Genomic DNA, 21112 nt, shown 5'->3' with positions numbered 1-21112 from the left:
CCTACCCAGTCACATTATCCTGACACCTGGCCGACCATTCCTAATACTAACCTCTTATTTTTGAGCGTCAAGCAAGGCAGCTGTTAGCATCATTTTTTTATAAGTCTTTGGTATAACTCGGCCTGGGATCGAACCCACGACCTCACAGATCCGAGGCGGATGCTCTATCCACTAGGCCGCCGGAGCGGTTAATTTCATGAAAATTTCATAAAATGTTGTAGTCATTTAAGTTGTAACGATAATGGGTTCTGTATATATATATATATATATATATATATATATATATATATATATATATATATATATATATATATATATATATATATATATATATATATTCATGGGTTTAACTGCATTCATCCGCAATTTGTTACCACCTCATTGGGAACTCCTGAGTGGCCATGTGGCACAAAGCGAATGTCTTTACCGATCACTGTTCGCGTGGGATCGAGTCTCAGGTTCAGCCTATGTGGGCATTGCTGGGATTTCTCCGGTTTATCCTCTACCAGTTATATTGACTGCCATGTATAGTATAACTTGCGCTGAGAAATTATGTTAAAGCCAAAACAACAACCACTTCGTTTGGAGCATCTCCTTTCTCCTTCATATCAAGCAAAACACATAAACAAAACAGAGCAATCAATACATTCGATGTTAGCTTTGTGGTTGAAGAATATAATGTTGTTCGGTCTATATGTGATACAATACTATATTTGATGGATATATATCATTCCGTGTGATAAATTGCCCTGCTTGTTTCGGATTTGCTTATTTAACGTGCATCAACATCTTTACTATTTTTTATCTACAAAATTGTCAGTGCAACATAACAAATACATTTGTTCACATATGCAATAAATCCATATTTGTAGTTTTCTTGAACATCAGATGGTTGATGGAAGTCTTTAAATTTAAATGTTAAATATTTTGCCTTACTGTCCCGATCTTTTATAGCTTGACTGCCATTATCTTAATGAGTAAACCCATACAGGAAGAAATCATCGTCCTGGTGGGTGACGAACTGAGTCAACATTTTTTGTTCTCTCAACATTTCAAGCAGTCATATTATCTTTGATCTGTTTTGTTTGCTAACTTCTATGACTGGTTTTGGTACTCTTCAACACTTTAGCAGCATGAGGTAGTATTTCTTTACTGATCTATGTTAAATTTGTCTGCTCTCTATGAATGTCTCATATAGTGCGTACGATTTCACTAGTGAACATACCCGTAGACCCATAAGCGCCCCCGCAAGAAGAGAATTGTGTGGGGTAGAAAACTTAAACATTGATCAGTAATCGTTCAAACGGCCATTGTGATACTACCAGTGCAGAGGAAAAACATGCAAACTCTTTCTCGCTTTTCACTGCCTTTAACTTTTTGGCTCACCTCGGTCAATGCTCTGTGCTCTGAGTCGCCATTGGTTTATCATTTTCGCGAAGAGAGTTTCAAACTCAAACATGGTTGGTTTAATTATAATAATCATGGAGTATAGCTTGGTAATTGTGTTGTGACTCCTTTATGCCGCCATGAAAGGTTTTGAATAGGCAAGTATTCGCGACTGCAGCAGTATTGTGATTATTTTACTAGCGCCTTCAGTTTTACCAGATACTACTGATTTGGCTATAATATCAGTTTTAATTGGTGTGTCTGTGGTAGCTAATATGATCATGATTTCCGGCACACCCAGGCCAACGTTGGCTGCCGCGACAATCCCGCGAATAGCATCTACAATGATACACATGCAGTTTTATTTCACGAGTAACGTGGTTTTTTTCATGTTTTCCTCGCTGCAGCTGTTGTCAATTTTCTATTATTGTGTCGCGTTGGTAACATTGATGGCCAGTCGTCGTTCTTCTGTTAATAATGTGCTGGACATGTTGGCATTGATCAGGTGCAACACACACACACGTATCTAACCAATTACTCTTTTCACAATTATCAAACAGTTATCGAATATCTCTGATTGAGGAATTTATAAGTCTCTGGTGAATATGCAGCAGGTTAAATTACGAAGTAACGAGGTTTGGATAGGTGCCATTGTGCCCTACAACCAACGAATCTTATACGCGAGGAACATATCAATTAATATGTAATTTTGAAAAGCAGGCTTGTCCAGACTAGTAACACGTGCATAAAAGGTCATGTCAACCACGGACTGCCTGGTCAGGTCAAGGTGCTTCTACGAAAGGTAATAAATAGGGTAGAACATGCGAAAGTCGTGCCGGCAAATCTGCTGGTCTATGTCGATATGTTGTTGCCAGACAATGAAAGCCCACATATTGTGATAAACACGTGCAACTTGTTTCCGAAGACAAGCAAACTTCTTAGCGTACCATGCTGTGTAACTTGGACTTTTACATTTATACTTTATTTGGGTTTGGTCTAATACCTTCTGCGAGACAACCGTCATTCGATTAACACTACCATATTTGCAATGGAAAAATAATATATTCGCTGTTGAGTGGTCTGACATAATTTTTCTGACCTGAGCTGGAAGTGTAATCGGTTTTCGTCATTGATCTGGAATAAATCAAACTGCCGTAAATCCTGCTTTAAATAGTCCACAAGCAACACCGCCATGACCAGTTCCTGATGCTTCATATTAACAGGTTTCTTTATGTTGACAACCTGCGCAGGTATCACACGGCCACGCACGATTGTAATTGCTTTTGAATATCAAGGCGATCTCTGATGTACAGTTGTATTGTCAAGATCTCCACGCGCAGGTCCAGCATGTAGCTATCCTAATCCAAAACGTTGTACAAGCTAGGCGCCAATCGACCATAATGAGATCAAATTGACCCAGACGAAGCTGGAGTAACCGATATAAATTTATTTGGAGCCTCCTTCGGGGCAAACCCAAGAAGGCGATGTTTGTATTTTTGAATCTGAAGCTTCTGAACTACCACTGATGATGTCATAGTTCACATTAACCTGAGATCCCTTCAATTTCTGGGGCGGGTTTGTACATGATACTATTGGGTCCTGCATGGGGAAATTTCATTGAGATATTCAGGGAAAAAACGAAGTATTATTAATGACGATTTTGCAATATAAACGGCAGACTCTCGAAATAAATTGGAGGCGGTACACGTAGGTGTGGTCTCGTATGCGTAAACAAATACTGTGGTCTTTTACTGTTATTATTGTAATTTTTCTCCATTGGATCTCATTACTTAAGCTCGTGGGAAGTCCAACAAAGTTAAGGTGACGCGACCGTTTTTGGCGGATCAAAATACGTGCAAGTAATTAGAGGAAAATCCTCCGAACTACCGTTATCGAATATTAGGCCAACGAAGATAAACACGCAACGATACTAGTGCGATCACTGGTGTGCCACCTTTCCTCGCGATGATTGATGTAGCAAAAGGCACATACAATTATGGCTTCATTTATGAAATCGTAATCATCGAGACAACACACAAGAGTTGTGCCTGCTAGGAAAAGCTGCTTTTCAGCATTAATTTCCTGAAGAATCGTCTAATTACTAATTTCTGGCGCGTAATTGCCCACGAGATCCAATCCGATCAGTGTTTATATCCGATCCGAATTGTCTGGATGGTCACACAGTCTAAAAAGTACTTCTCCTTCCTTTGGTTCGTTCAGTATAAATCTTGATGCATTCGCCTATCTTTCATGTATTTTATGTTTCTGTCTTGGTTGTTCTGTTGTGCGTTCAGGAGGTCTTTTTTACAGGTGTGGTTGGAGGTTCTTTTGGTAATTTTTTGCGGGAAATTAGCAAATCGTCAGCTTTATGTTTCGTTGATCATATGCATGTGTTTGTTCTGCAAGATGCCTGTTTGCTTCAGGTTGTTTGCGGATTGTAAGTGCATGTGATTAGATATGCAAGAGTACTACTCGTCCTTTTAAAATCCATTCTTGAAGTTGTTCATATGTGGTGACTTACGTTTTTCTATTTTATGGCGTGATGCATATTTTGATTCGTATACTGTTGCACGTTGTTGTGGTGCTCGATATATATATGTTCCATTTCTGCATGATATATTTGCCATTTCGTTGTTCTTCCCGTGTGGAAATAGGTGGTTTGGCTCGCGTAAGTTTCGCCGGTGATAGTACAGGTAAATATTTGCGTACGTGTGCAAATAATTACTTCCCTCGGGATGCAGATGTCATTGTTTACTTTTAAACTTGTTTCCGTTTCTCCTTGTACCATTTCGTTGCCTTCGTGAACGCTTCCATCTGCAACTATTTCAAGTATTATGTTAGACAACAACAAACAGAGGGCACGTGGCTTGCTTTAACTTTGTAATTTTCACCAGTCAAGTCACTACTAAGATAACTATAATGTCCTGGGCAGTTGGGCGAACACATTCCAAGGTTGTTTACGTGTTCAAGCATCGCATCGTCAATGGTAGGTGCTTCATCGACTGTGGAAATCAATCAACGGTGGAATATTTGTTTCTTCGCTACGACTGAACCGCTACCTAAATATAATGGTCCTCGGTAGTTTCCGCAAACATATTCCAAAAAGCATTATACGACGAATCAGCATCACAACAGGTACAAATAATGATTGCTAGGCCACTCGCCTTAATGCTATTAACTATCATTAGCATATCACAGCTGTTTCGAAAAATTGTAGGCACATATATATAACGTTGTGTTACATACAGCACGTCTGTGTATTTGTGTCTAGGTCAGGAAAATATTCTCGCGAGGTTGTTGTGGTATTCAATCATCGTATCTTCATATGAAGGCGCTTCATCGACTGAAAACGAATTCAACAGTGGAATATTTCCTTATTCGTTACAACTGAACCACTACCGTAAATGTTGTGAGTAAATCATAATACTGTTGATCGTCAGCCGATCCTATGATGACTATCTCAAAATCATATGTATCACTATTTAAGTTTTCCCTTGATCGAGCCAGTTCAATGATCAACGCGAGAACTGAGCTAGAAACATATCACGATATTGGATAGTTCGGGCTCTAATGTAGTTGATGCCAGGAAAGCAGAACCTTTTGTCCATTGTTATGATATGCTATGTATCAAATATTGCATAAGACAATCATGTCTTCATATTGTGTTCTATGCCTCATGGACACTCGTACTGCCAATCCATTGCGGGTTCAAACACCTACTAGTATATAGACCATCATGGGAAATTGTGTTATGTGTGGAACAATGCAGTTTACGTTTTCCGAGATAATGAAACGAGGTTTCAAAAAGTCTTCTTTGATTTCGTGTGTGCATTAGCGAAGCTACCAGGAACACCATGGAGTAAATATCCTTGTGAAAAGCACATCCCTGGATGAAATTAATGAGGGTCTGGAACATGATTGGATAAATGACTTATTTCAACCACTTACTTGCCCAGAGAAGCACCTATAGACCGACATGATCTCGCATATCAAGCATGAAGTGTTATCCAAGCGCGACAAAGCACTGATTTTTATCTTATCCATGACCTAAACGCGATCAGTCTTCCACACGGAGTAAAGAGTTACCAGATGGTTCATCAAAGAGGCATAAGGGATACAATTGTTCTTGATGGTCGATCCCGTGACATTAGGATGTATAAAACTGTGATATAAACATTTGGATAAGATACATTACAGCCCCTGAGAGTAATGAAGAGGTGAATCTACTGTTGTAAAGTCAGCGAACACTACAAATGTCACCCCATGGCCACTTGAGCATAGTTGGCAAATCAAGCACTGTGGCAAATTTACCAGCAAGCGGAAAGATTTCCGGTGGATAGTTTGAAGTCAAAACACCGAAGGAAGCTCGTCAGGCTGATCGTTTGCTTATTTCACATAATCGTGTACGCTGACGTATATATATAATGATGAGTTTACTATTGCAGATGTCGCCAAGTCGATAAAAAGCAGCAAAGCCGTTCACGCGTAATGATTCAGCAAGTGTATCTACACACGCACACCACCAAAATGGCCATGGCTGTTGCAGGTGGACTCGGGTACAGAATTTCTCGGAACGGTTCCTGCATCGTTACCAAAACATAAAGTACGGGATGATGTTGGGGATGCTAATATACAGCCTAGTATATAATGATTGAACTTTATATTTGCGGACCTAGTTACGTGCAGGATTTTTATGTGGCCTTGGACTCTGACTGCTCGATGATGCGTGTGGGTAAAACGATTCCTACCACAGAAGCACGTAATAAAGAAACCACACGCACAATTTGATTTAAACCTACCGACCGAAGACTGTCTCCGTTACATTCAAATATATTTTACAACCGGTAACTTTAGCTACATTTCTAGGGAGTAAGAAGGCTAGCAATGTTGTGATTCGGACCCGATTGATACAGACCGGATTGATACACCAAGGCAACTAACACGTTACCATTTGGCACCATTGGTCCAACCAAAAGAGAATGGTCAACGGCAGGCAATGTCATCTAGCATAGTATTATATGAGAAGAATTACAAGCCGTTTCAGCGAAAACAGACCTACCGCCAACGGATTCGTGTGTGATCTGCGTATGCCTGTACGTGATATTAGTGATTAGTTAGCATATAGCTATCTACTGTTTGTCGACGAGCGAGTTCAAACTTTAGTGCAGCGATATACACCCATCTGATATCTTTTCGACCGGAGCATATTTGCTATGTGTGGTCTTTCGCCTCATTCGCAAATGCAATTCACATACAGAGCTTGCTAAAAATCATTTTGTATGATAATGGGTGGGAAACCTTTATACGTTTGTAGGACCCTCTGGAACTACCGATGATATCATAGCCAGCAAAGATCGAATACATTTTGGGGCTGATTCAGGTGAATTCCTCCATATGCTTGCTCAAAGACTCAACTCTATAATTACCAACAACCTTTCTGTGTTAGGTTATTAACTATAGTTGCTTTTTAGGATATTCGCTGGTGTTAAACTCATTTAGCAGCTACGTCTCACCCGTGTCAGCGAATACATCGTTTGTAGTTAATTTACATCAAGAACAAGTCCGTGTCCATGTATATAATTATTACATTGTGATCGCACCACGTTTTGATTTTATGATACTAAAATTTGTATATGAGCCGTTTGGATACGGATTTGTCAGCTTCATTTTCAATTTTATTTTTACTTTATTCGGCAATGGATCTATCATCACTGATCTTTTGGGACTCTAATGCTAAGTCAGCAGACAGCCTTTTATATTTACCTTGTTCACTATGACGGACAAGGTAGACGCAAATACATTTGGAAATATTTTCTATAGTCTTGCTGAAAACAGCTTTGTTTAAGACTTTGAAGAAGTGTCCTCAAACCTGATCGTTGATGTGAGCTGGTTCGCATTCACTTGTAGGTAGGCTGCCATCAAAGCGTTTTGGCAAAATAGTAACAATCGGTGGTCTTTACCTATGCCGTTCTCCAGTCACAGCTACAGCTGGAGGCTTTGTTTGCAAACTATAAAGAAGATCGTTCGTCGTAGGTTTGGTACTAGTTTAGTACATTCGGTATACTTGCATCCATTATTATTTATAATTTCACTTTTGTTGCAGGGCGGCCACCCGTTGTGCACCAACTGCGTAACTGGTGATTGGTAATAATTATGAGGTTTGTGAAATTCGTCTGTATACTCAATTTGAATTCATTAAAATATCCGATTTCAATGTTATTGTCGTACTATTAATGTGTCCGATCTCTGCATGGACCCGCTAAAACCCATCTATAGTCACGGGGTACGTCATTGCTCATCATCAGGAGTGTTGGCATCAAAATATATTATGTAATTGTTTGATAAAACAGTGTCACCTACGTTCACGATTTTGGGTTGTTAGCATTTTGCTTACAGGTGACTCGACATGGAAAAACAGCCAAGAACCGTTCACTAAACAGATGTTGATCTATGTGAGATGATTTAATTCTACTTATGAATTTGACAGCAGATATAGACATGATATAGACATGTTATTCCCGCTGAAGGACGGTAGCGCTAGCGATCGAGATTGTACCAAGTATTGGCTGTATAATGAAATATATTAAAGCCATGATCTTCCAAAAGCACATCTGTTTTCAAATTCAAATAATGATAGTCACTGTGATTTTGACAACCAAACGCGGACCATACCTTGTTTTCATCGATCAGTGACAAATGAGTTTCAGCAAACTTGTCCCATCCACTCACATCCTCGTAAGAGTACATTCATTTTCTAGGTATCAGTTTCAACATGTTAGGGTTTGAGGTACCATATCGACTGCTGATTGCAAAACGTTATGCTGCAAGGTTAGTGACTAGCTTATCCAGGGAATGGTCAAGCATTCGAACTCCACATAGATGTTACCCAGTAATTTTATTTATAGTTGAACAAGGTTCTGTCATGAAATTGCTCTGTGGCGTTTCACTTATTCCAGTGCCGTAAAGGTAATGCTCCCCAACTTGTTGTTGGATACTACATACCTGCCTGCATGGTCTGCATTTAAATTCCCTACCCTAGTACTTACCATGCCTGTATAATATTCGTTGAACATATGTTGATCCACCCGAAGAGGTTTTGTGACTATGGTCAGTGCTGTAATAATTAATCCATGTTAAATTGCCTGTACATACATATCAGTTGCGTAATAGGTGGTTAACAAATACATTAATACCAATGCTTGATTAAGTAGTTCAAACGTACCGATGTCTGTATTTATTTATTTATTTATTTTTTTGTGGGGGGAGGGATACGATTTTGCCCAAACTAAGTTTACCAATGTGTTATTTGCAATGTTGGGGCTTGTCCTGGATATCACTCGCGTGATACAATGCAGACAAAGCACCCATTTAAATCTTATCTCGGAATACATGTTGGTTTGGGAATGTAACTCGATCCGTGATTGTGATTTAACGGGGAAATAGGCAGCTAAACTTCCTAGCATTTATATGCAGTACATCATGATCCTGCATAGCTGAAGTTTTTTTTCCACATCTCAAGAATCTTTCCAATGCTTTTCATGTTTATTAATGAAGGGTCTTAGCATCTATACGGTTCAGGATTATACGAGAATCGTTATGAATCCAGGGATTTGGTATTTTAAATGCATCATTATTATCACTGACATGTGGCATGGTAAAATAGTAATGGAGAATAATTTCTCAGCTGCGGAGGTACATGTCCCTGTAGCATGTATTTGATTTCTGGACGTATCTTTAAAAAAAGTTTTACCGGGAACTTTACCTGGCTCTTATTCGATCAAAACATTTGCCCAATAATCTTTCAAATAATTCATATTCAGCTACTTATATTGTTCGTCTTTGCTGCGGCAGCCTTAGAAGCAATGGTATATGGCGCCGAGGTTCTTGTTTTGTGATATTCAGTTAGGATAAGTGTAGGAATTTTGATACAATACTGCGATACTATTTTACGAAGCTGCTTAACAGTTCACTTGGTCTCGTCTGGAGAAAGTGCCGACATTACAAGCATGTCAGCTTTTATCATAACGCTTCTGTTCATTTCAACTTGTTGCCTTAGTTGAGTCACAGTTTACATGCTTATCTAAAACTATTTACTTGCTGGAGGCCATGGAGGTCTGACGGTCCTGTGTCACCGGCCATTTGCTAGCATAAACTACTCAAAGAACATTGTGTCTTGTATTTTTCTTTTGTCGTCTCCGATAACCAAGGTGCCTTGGTTCATTTTTCGTGGCCCTCTGAATGCAGTCTCAAGCGTAGCCCTAGCATAAATCTACCATGTCACCCTCGAAAAGTTGATTGTTTTATCCATGGTCGACAATTGCCGACTACAATCTCTATTGCCAGCCCAATGAGCGGATGTTTACGCTGTTGTATATAGTGTTACATATGTATCGCTTTGTATAATCGCACATCCATTTTAGCAATCGCCTCTTTCAGTCTATGGGGCCCCGAGTGGCCGAGTGGTCTAAAGCGCTGTCCGTTAAAGATCACTGCCATCTCCCCTCTGTCTGCGTGGGTTCGAGTCTCGGATTCAGCCAATGTGGGTATGTAAGAAAGCTTGCCAGTAGCTTCTCGTTGGTCGGTGGTTCTTTCCGAGGTTTTCCCAGTTCTTCATATACCATTAATACTGGCCGCCATGTATAGCCTATCGTGTGCTGAAAAATGGCGTTTAACCCCACAACAACAACAACAACAACAACAACAACTTTTATTCTACGAGATTCTAGCTGTGAGCCTTGGTCATGCCTTTGTCTCTGACCGTGATTTGAACACTTTTCACCACCTACTGCAGGATGCACTTGATGTCTCTGTCCCTGATTTTAAGAGCGTGTTTGGGTTGGGTCTCATGAAGGGATAGAAGCGGCATTCCGCTGACACCACTGGACATGAGCTTTCATAATAGGGCCAGTAGCTGCAGGTAAAAAGCCCATGCCTAGTACCACATATGATTGTGACAGCCCTATGGTTCATGTACGTTTCTTTCCTCACTATGTCGTGCTTGTAGATAAATGCCAGATTGTTAGCTGTTGCTACGCCTTTTAGTTCTTTCCAGGGTACTCCAAGACCAGAAACTTTTACGCGAGTCATACATCAGGCTGACTATGTATCTGCAGTGTACCCTTACAGGTGAGCCCTCAGCTAACCCGATCTAGCTCGACTGTGACTTACCGATGAAGCAGCCATGACTGTCCAATAAAATAGCTGTTGCATGTTCTCCATTTTAAGTCATCAGTCAGACACGTATGAGGATTCAGATCGTCCAAGTGAAACGGGCACCAACCACAAGGTAGACGAGATATCTGTCATCCTCCGAACTACGCCGAATCTTTAGAATACAGGCATGGTCTACCTGCTAGCATTCGAGGACACGGTCACTGCACAGAGGGCTGTGAAGTGAGCACTTTACAGCGGCCCCTTTGTGACAAACAATCATTCCTGGCGCATCTCTCAGTCACGACTTGGAAACAGAAATAAGGAGCAGCGAGATAGTGAATGTTAGGAAGGTGGAGCGAATATTGGAGCAGAAAATCAATTGACTCGGATGAGCGAAGGAAGGGACGCATGTAGATTAGCCGTTCATCTGAACCCGTTAGGGCGGCAAACAAAACTATCAAAGTGTTAAGGCTACTGGCCAGGCACCGAACTGGACTTTGCAAGGTTTGCTCCCGGTGAGATCAACCAAAACGGGAGCAACCCAACTAACGCAGCACGACAATACAATAGATCCACTCTTTGTTCCTCTCCAAAGCTTATCCACAAACGAAGCAGGAAGTGTTGAAACATTAATTACACAGCAACAAGAAAGATAATTAGGACGTTTGGTATGATGTGGAGGCATTATTTTCAACACCAGATTATATGATACTGAACGTTTAGATCTGTGAAAATCAGACAGAAGACTTAAAAGAAGATATCAGATGCAGTTAAAAAGGCTAAAACGCAAGATCTGTACAAAGTAAAAAAGTAAAATAGTTAGATATTCAGCTGGATTGGGATAATGCACATGAATCCAACAGATAACGAAACGTTATAATTATGCAACAAGTAAAACTGTTCGTCAAAAAATGGCATTAATATAGATACGAGTTTAGATCGGCTTCATAAATGTTTCCTTTATTGTTTATTTTGCTTATTTTGTCACAAATTAACCTGCCATGTGAGGTTTTAAACAAAGCCATAAAACTGGCAGCAAACATTCTATACATAAAAAGTAATAAATTGAAAATGGTAAAATATTCGTATCCTATTTTAAAAAGTAAAATGCGCCAGGCGATGTAACTATCACTATCACAAGAAACAAATGTACATAAACACCTGTTGTTAATTTTGTATACCATTTACGGCATTCTTTTCACCATAGGTTTGCCTCACTGCCTCTTTTACAAAACAACTAATTTATACTAAGTTAAAAAATATTCAAAACAAACATTACTTACCTCCTCTCCATCTTTGCCACCTTCTAGATTACATTCTTGCTTGAAAAATATGGAAAGGTGAAGATTGTAAATTGCTTAAATTAAATTAGAATCAAACAAGGAATAAATATGTATCTCTATATATGTAAAATGTAACATGAACTATAAATTACATGATGTTCTGCTATATAGAACCTTAACAAACACTGATGATATATTCATGCAGAGGCAAGATGCACTGTTCTAGTTCTGATCTAATTGGAAGCGTAGACAACACTTAACAAGTTATCCCACGATACAAAATGACGGGGACTGAGCAACATTCATGAACATATATAGTAGTATCACTATGATTTTGTCCCACTTTTACTGTCTAGAAACTAGTAAAGTAAGTGTTCAGTTCTTCTTTGTTTGCAAATGCTCATTTTGTTGCAAAAATAAGGAAAAGGAATAAATATTTAATACAAATAAACAAAATCCAAATAAGCAAATGAGCATTCAGATTCATCATCAAATCTATTAAAATGACAATAGGTTCAACGTACCAAGCACAAAGCATGTACATTTGAAGATGTAGAACAAAAGGGTCACAATATAGTTACACCAAAACGTGTACCACGGCATAGCTAATCATGCTAAGTAATCAAATGTTCATCTCTTCAACATGGTCAGTTCTTCATATTTGATAATCACTTACATACACAGGTACGTTTCATATAAGACATCTGCAGTAGGATTCAGAAAACAATTCTCACATTTTCATTTGTCAATGTAAAGTCTGTTCATTTCAGTCATATAATTCTGGTTTACAGAATTTAAATCTGTGTCATGTACCCATGATTTCTAAGCATAATTCATCAGTAAAGTCATCTATGAAAGACCAAGTTAATTTTGACGATTTTCTGGTAGTAAGGTTTATTTGTGTTAGATTAATTTTCATCCAACCTTTGTTCATCCGGTCTACTGCTCCGTTTGTTAGAAACCGTGAGATGTTAAGAGGGCTGTGCAGCTTTGAGTTCTTACGTACAGTTACTCTATAAGGGGCTGTTGTACCATTCATTATCGAACAGAAGTCTGCTCTGATGGGTTTTGTTTATTATTAGTTTAGGCTCGTGTGTACATATTGCTGATGGTTTCTTTAAACTTGGCTATGGATCGATCAGTTATCGAAGTGAGTATAGGTTGGTACTGGAATGTGGGTGATGGGGTAAATGTCATAGCATAACAACGAATAAAATATCACTAAGATAAAGCTTGGGGTATTCTTGGCAGTTATATTCATGTCTTTTTTTCTTGCAGTACGAGTAACGATGGCTAACTCGCATTCTTTCTGTAAATTTATAGTTTTCAATATTCAAGCTGAGAATTGAGCTTGCATTACGATAGTGAGAAGGAAAACATATTTTCCACAACTAAATAGAAGAGATTAAGGTGAATCACTTTGAAATCGTGGACTACAATTTATCTTGGTTCGCGCGGCATGTGTTAATCAAATGAATATGAACGATCAAGCTGATGCTGAAAGCGAGGCATCCACTCACCCAATCAATTACTGAATTATTTCAACACCCTCTGTGGGCATTGACCAAGCACCACTTAAAAAGAAGACAAAATACTAAATGGTAGTGAAACGTTTAAGCTTGATATCATTTTTATGCTGACATGAGCACAGCCGAGTTATTTAACAAACATTAAAAAAAACGCTTATGGTGTCTATCACGTCGAGAATCATATTCACATAACAAATTATTTGTCATTGGTTACATCACATTGGTTACATCACATTGGTTACTTCACATTGGTTACTCCACAAAACACATTATTTCAATAGAAAATAACAAATGTTCATTTCGTTAATATATGATGCAATCCGATCATATTTATAAACGTCGAAAGGCGAAATAATTTAAGTTCAAGAAAGTAATATGGCAATCCCCGAGTGGGCTTTCTTTAAAATAAAATATACAAACTCTGGAATTACATTATTAGCTATTTATCCATGAAAATATCAACATACTGTATAGGCCATGAAAACATTGTACTATCTACTGTTTGACGTTGTTCCATATTTAATACTAAATAAATTAATGCAGAATAGATCAATGTGAAATGAATTTTAGTGTCTATTTATAATGTCAATCCTTTAATGACTCAACAGATTTTCACTAGACACTTGATTGATTCTCTAAAAGTAATCTTCATTATCCACTTGAGCAAACGAAACACAAAAGCACTTTGTTATTACTTATATTGTTCATGCACCTTTGTTGTTGTTGTTGTTGTGGGGTTTAACGCCATTTTTCAGCACACGATAGGCCATATATGGCGGCCAGTATTAATGGTGGAGGAAGAACCCGGGAAAACCCAGGAAAGAACCACCGACCCACGAGAAGCTACTGGCATGCTTTCTCACATATCTACATTGGCTGAATCTGAGACTCGAAGTTCATGCACCTAACATATATATATATATATATATATATATATATATATATATATATATATATATATATATATATATATATATATATATATATATATATATATATATATATATAATCAGCAGATCGGTCTTTCTTTCTTGAAACCCATTTTCAATTGACAGTCATCTGAGCCAAGTACAACTCATGAATGCATATTATGAGTTCCAATTTCCTTTCAATGAATCAACAGCCACTCCCTGCCATGGATATTACAAATACATACAAAGCGCTATCCATATTTTGTCACCTTTCTAAGGAGAAGTAAGTCGTGTACTCAACTCCCATTATCGGGATCAAATCAACAAAGAGGTGAAGCAGGCGCGTAAATGTATGATATCTTATTTGTAGTTTCCAGTTCTTTGACCACTTTCAGCAATATTTCGATTGTTGGAAGAATGAAAATAATCTTTTATATGTTGATAAGAGGCTTTAATTCGAAAAAGACCTCTATTTATGTATTTGGTTTTAATTTAGAGCCAAATCCATATTTGTCATAGTTTGATCGCGGTCTTCAAAAGCACAGATCCTTGTTGTATCATAATTACAGTGGAGAAGTACGTTGGCTTCATTTTAAATACGTGATAAAGAACTAAGACTGATGTTTAATCACTAAGTGAAAAGTGATAGGAACTCCTATGAAGGATATATTCATGAAGAACCAACATTTCTTCTATTTGTTCACATGACTGAACGCGCTCCGGAAATAAAGTGATTTGGAGAATCGAACACAGAGACTTATATGGCATAGCATTTCATTACAACGAGGAATCTGCTCAGTTCGTTAGCAATGATATTATCTATGGTAGTCTTGCAAATTGGAATGCATCATAAATCACCTTGGAGCAGTATATAGTTCAAACGAAAAAGTCTATATGATTCAAACTGGTAACCTTTTACTTTTGAGTCAGTTCAAGCAAAATGAAAAGAAACGAAGAAAATATCACATTTTTGCTCCATACGCCCTGCAAAACGAAAACAAGTCCTTTATTGTCCCACGCTCAACATCAGAACAATCTAATTTGATTGGATGATTATGAAGCGCAGATGAAAAGAAAACCCACTGAGCCCGGCGAATAAGCTCTCATTATTGATGGTCCATCATGTGTGAATACAGGTTATGCCACTGTGAATGTCCTTCCCTCAATATAGGTATAATGCACTAAGTAAAATAGATCTGACCTTGTGTTTAATGTATACTTACCATCCAGCTTAAAGACTGAAAGATGGTTAAACCGAGTTTAAGGAGATAGGGGAAGGGCGACAGAAAGAAACAAAATTCCAAAAAAGTGACTAAACGTCCTGAGAGATGATAATAACAATACGGGTCTCTTGTATATTTTTGCAGATATCACAGCACATGTGCGCCACGTCAACACAGATATCGTCACAAACGGCGAAAATGTCATCAACAAAGAAAACACATCAGTACCGACGTCTTTTTCTAATTGTTCTAATGTAGAAATGGATACCAACAAAAACATTTTATACAGGCCAGACTTACAATCACGAGTATCGAGGTCCTCATGATCGCTGTGAATGACACAGATATATATGCATATACATTGCCTTCTTTAAAGGATATAAACTTGGGAAGTTATGGATAGCTTTTGTTCAAAGAGCTAACCATAGATAAATTGCGATATACAACATAATGTTTGCAATAGGCCCTGAAAAGTAAAGTGGAATACTGTTCTTCTATGTGTGCTTTCCTCGACAAAGAAATGACGTCGGCGTGCAGACATGTAAGTGTCTGGTCAGATGCAACTTAGTAAAGGCTCACCAAAACATCTAAGATAAAGAATGATTGATCCAGCATAGATGCAGATGCAAACATTAAGATCTGATCTTTCTCCCAAAAATAGAATTAGATCGTTCCATCCCAGGCTGCCCTGTTGGAACGTTCTTAGCAGCATACCAGGCAGTAAGTCAACTGTGCACTAGCCCTTAACTCAAGGCAGCTGAAATATGGAAGACAGTTCCGACTGCTCTTCCACCTATTTTAAACCATTTCCGAAATTAAGGTGGTTGTAGGACAGACTATCATGGGATATTCAAATATTATCTCATGATCTCAGATACACAGATACGTGCGGTTGTGCATTATACGACTGGCTGGAATATAGTTAATCTGTTTTGTACACCAGTATGGTGTATATATTTGAATTGAAAAACAACCATATGGGTCGACTGATCTGTTTTTGGGCATGCAAGATAATTTTGGAATAAAATGTCTATCATCATATACTTTTTGCATCTTTTAAGATGTATTGGAATCTGTTGAATGACGAATTGGATCCCAAGCATAAATATATTAACTTATATCAACAAGACTTGAAATCTTAGCTAGAATCGGATCGCCAATGAATATTTTGTAAAGAAATTGTGGTCATCATGACAAACATGACATATGTCTTTAATGTTAGAGGTTAAAGTCGTGTCTTTTTAAATTATCCAATGTGCTAACACATGTCAGACTTGGTGCATGTATAAACATGTGATGTACTTTGTACTTATCTGGTCAACTAGTAGGGTATTAGTAGTAATGCTTTTACCACTATTGTTATAAGTATTGATATGTCTGTTATTATAATATTTCATTATTATTATTATTATTATTATTATTATTATTATTATTATTATTATTATTATTTCACCAGAATCTCCTTGATATGAAAACCACTTTCAAATATTTCTAAGGCTAGTACGTATATATACATATACAAGTTTGTATAGCTTGAATCCAAGAATGAATGTACGTACCTTATCATAGCGGTTAAGCGTAATTGCGCTATCACTGATGATGATAATATCCCCAATCAGTTGTACCAGTAAGCCCCATTTTGCCTTAATTATTTCTCCAACGGTGACATTTGTTTCCTTATCGGCATGAGCCATTTCATTCTCACGCTCACTGGAAGCAATGATTACACATTCCCCAGGCAGTTGCACAGAAACGCCACATTCCATAATATTCAAAAATTCTATATCCTCCTCTACGTTGCATATTTTTCTGCACTGTGAAAATATATATATATATATATAGAACACCGACATTTATATATTGTTGAAAGCCAAACGAGTCTCTGAGGAGCATGCACTGTTGTCATGTATGGAAGAAGTAAAATATGTGTAAAATGGCTTGGGGCAAAAAAGGGTTGTGGTGAAGAACTATGAACAGCTTAACATATTACTTGGAGTCGCTCCTGTTGTCTTACAATTGTTGGAATTAAATTTGACTGAACAAAACAATACTACGGTAGTAAATTGTAAAGAGAAAACTGATTCAATTAAAATATTGCAGGCTTATTTGCAATTTATAAATCAGCCCATTATTGAAAATATCACAGTGGTTAAATATCCATATACGCATCATTTTCAGCCAGTCTGTTTGACGTCATTTTGGGTTGTACATGTGTCAAAATGAAATGGAATGTTCTAGTTAATTGCTATCAAGATGGTGGGCAGAAAATGTCACACATCTATTTTTTGTCATGCACTGAAGATCATGTGGTAAACAAATTAATTAACCCACTCAACCATTAACCATGGAAACATTTCATAGACACGCTCAAAGGGTTTGGAGGGGACAACGTTTGTTTTTTTCAAGAAAGAAGAACTCAACTTAATTTCATAGACATTCACCAGTTTTTGGAAAGGAGTGTTTCTTGCATGGTCGGATCAGGATGATTATCTAACCACAACCCTTGAAAAAATTGTATCATTGACACTCTCGTATAATACATATATAAAAAATGATACTGCATTCTTTCTTACGAAATGGTGTTAAAATTGTGTATTATATATCAATGACATAATTAAGGAAGATGGCATTTTCTTTGCATTAAACGAGTTCATGCAAACATTTAATATTCTTGTTACCTTTGTAGAATTATATTTTGTTCTTGATTTAATACCAGGAACTTGAATAAAATAGTATATTCTAGAACTATGACATTAGAATCGCCACAAAATAAAAATAAAAGTCTGCTCAAGAAACATATAAAAATTCAAATTATTATATACAGTACATATGAGGAAAAACAATATACTTCAAGTTCAAATAGGATTTAAACAGAACTCTATTTTAAATGCGAACTACTCGCACGTAAATTGGGAAGCAATATTGTTTCCTTCTGTTGTCTACTATTGAGTCTACATTACTTTTCAAGACAAAGTTCTCAACATAATTTTCGGTACTACTCAATCATCATTATTTATCTTTTGTAATGAAGCTGAAGAGTATGTGGCTCATTTACTTTTTGTGTGTCTTTATGTGAAAACAGTACTGATACATTTTAGCTCAGCGTTCAGAGACAAATGAACTAGTCTAACAAAAGATACCATATTTTTTAGAATTAGAAAGGAACCAAACTTGCAGATCATTAATTTCTGCTGAATTCTGATTATATATATATATATATATATATATATATATATATATATATATATATATATATATATATATATATATATATATATATATAATTACAAATTGCATCCCATTATATGTGACTTACATAGAACAGCTCAAACTTTACAAATTCTACAATCATATTTTGCATTCTTATACTCCTTGGCAAGGGAAGAAAAAATAAGAAGGCAGCGGGAACAGATTAAAGCAGCACATACAGTTATTCATTAATTAGTTATGTAACAATCAAATATGTGTAAACGCAAGAATATATTTATGTAAAGAGCATATCTGCTCTTTTCTTTAAATATTTGTATATTTGTATTTCTATAGGGATATAACTTGGCTCCAAATATTTGTCCGATTTTCCTCTTAGGAATCATCCTATACATTACGTCCTCTAAGACAGGTTTATACATCTATATATTAATGACTCAGTGATTTACTTTCCCCAGGGCTGATTGTGGTAAATAAATTTGTTAATATAATTTCGATGCTGACTGTATCAGACTTGCCGACTACTTTGGCGATGTTGGCAGAGACAAAATCAATTGCAATATACATTGTAATTTACACCATACTAGATAGAATAGTGGTTACTGTGATATTTGCTATTCAGTAATTAGAGATATTTCCTTTAGAACAGATAGTTTTATTAAAGAAAGAGAAGTAGTTGATTAAATGGAAGTTCTGAAACATTCATATACCAGCTTTTCTTAGAGGGGAAGCTCAGTGCTTTTTAAGACGGAAACAATGACTTTTGTGCTTTAACTAGATTTGAGAGTAAAGAAAGGGACAATTCTTACGTTTCGAATGCAGAAATTGGCTACTAGGAAAGATGGAGGGAAGTGCATAGCCCTCAATAAATATCTTTTAAACCCATTCTTGTGGTTGAACATTTGCTTGTTTGTTTAATGTATATCCTTACAAAACCACTGCATGCCTGGGTAGGCCCAGAGGTAGGTAAAAGTGACTACTTTGAGCAAATGAAAGAGCTTTTGTGAGGTTTGTTGTGGTTGGGCTCCTACATATCCGTCAATTTTCTACATTGCACACTGCCGGACCTCAAAACATGATTTTTTCCGAGTCCTTCTACACAGTCTCTTTTATCCTAAATAATGCTAAATCAATGATGTTGTAAAAGGGTTTCCTATTTAAGCAGGATCTACTGTTTCGGAAATCGTACGCCGGTATTCAGGTAACAGCCTCGTCTGAGCCATTAATAACCATACCATCAGATGACGGCTGGTCGGTTTAGAGTACTCGTGTGGTTCCAGTATTAAGTATATAACTGCTATACATCCTCATTTCACCCGTGTGCGAGCCGCCACATGTCAATCCCAAGTTGATGTGGATGCCGTTACACAGGTATTATGCATTTATTTTCTATATCAGAATGTTTACGTCGTCAGACTTCAATATTTTTCCATAATAGTTCAACCTGCTATAGAGTTCTAGGGCACTGTGTGTTCTAATTGCAACAGTCAAAAGTGAAAAATGTGGCTAATTATTCCAAAGGCCTTACATGTACGTTGGGATCTTATTACCTAATAGTTTATCGAGCGCCAAGCTGCGACTCATCGATAGTCAAAAACTGGTCTCGTGGGATGATATCAAATTAAGCAACACTCGGTTATGTGCTATACTATCCCGTTTAAACTGAATATATAGATACCCACCCAGAGTCCACACGATCATCGCGTTAACTGATGAAGTAAAAAGCATCTGGTAGACGTTGAAATTGTCACTCTCATTGCTGAATGTGAGACTACTAATGATCGATTTAAAAATGCTACATTGAATCCTATCAATAATAGCCAGACAACGCGTCTGGTTTGTTGAAATCCTGCTAATGGAGCAGATATGTTGGCCTTCAGATACTAGGACGAACGTTATATCCACGTAATGTCTGGTACCTACTGGCAAGACTTAGCATTCAGCACTTATTGGTGACCGCCGATTAAACTGATGCTGCGAACTACTGGTGACTCGTGCTAGAAAGCTGTCTTCGTTCATGCTTTCAGCATGTATGAAATGGTGACTGAAATCTAATATTCGCCCAGTGACTGTTTTTAGTGGCACGGAATTAACTACGTAGACAGGTCGCGCAAATGGATCCTGTTAATGTTCATCATCATAGAATCAATCTTAAAACATTCTACGCTTACGAACCAAGCATTAAAGGTTACAAGGGATGTGGCGAGCGACGGGCGGAAGGTCCCCCCTGTCCGCAGATGGAAGAATCAATTGCATCCAAGCACAGTGTGTTTTATTAATTTTAATGAAAACTATGCACTCCAGGTTATTAACCTGTGCATGGTTTCGTTGTACACTTGTCCGTGTGAATTAAGGGTACACATATACGTCGAAAATCAGGTAGAGGTTAATAACTGATGCAGAACTGTCCCTTTGATGTG

The 21112-nt window shown here is 37.5% G+C and overlaps 1 protein-coding gene across 1 annotated transcript in view; it reads right to left on the bottom strand.

Annotated features, from left to right (window-relative positions):
- Nucleotides 1-21112, bottom strand: part of LOC149798044 (mucolipin-2-like) — a 39390-nt gene that overhangs the window by 10947 nt on the left and 7331 nt on the right. The window contains exons 4-5 of the mRNA XM_089960528.1: nt 17045-17299; nt 11823-11861 (exon numbers count right to left, since the gene is read on the bottom strand). Coding sequence (XP_089816654.1) covers nt 11823-11861; nt 17045-17299 — 294 coding nt within the window. The remainder of the gene's footprint in view (nt 1-11822; nt 11862-17044; nt 17300-21112) is intronic.

This window comes from Sinohyriopsis cumingii, chromosome 6, assembly GCF_028554795.1.
Source record: "Sinohyriopsis cumingii isolate HCF-2022 chromosome 6, ASM2855479v2, whole genome shotgun sequence".
NCBI classification, from domain to species: Eukaryota; Metazoa; Mollusca; class Bivalvia; order Unionida; family Unionidae; genus Sinohyriopsis; species Sinohyriopsis cumingii.
Note: the sequence above shows the minus strand (reverse complement) of the source record. Positions and strands in the feature narration are given on the sequence as shown.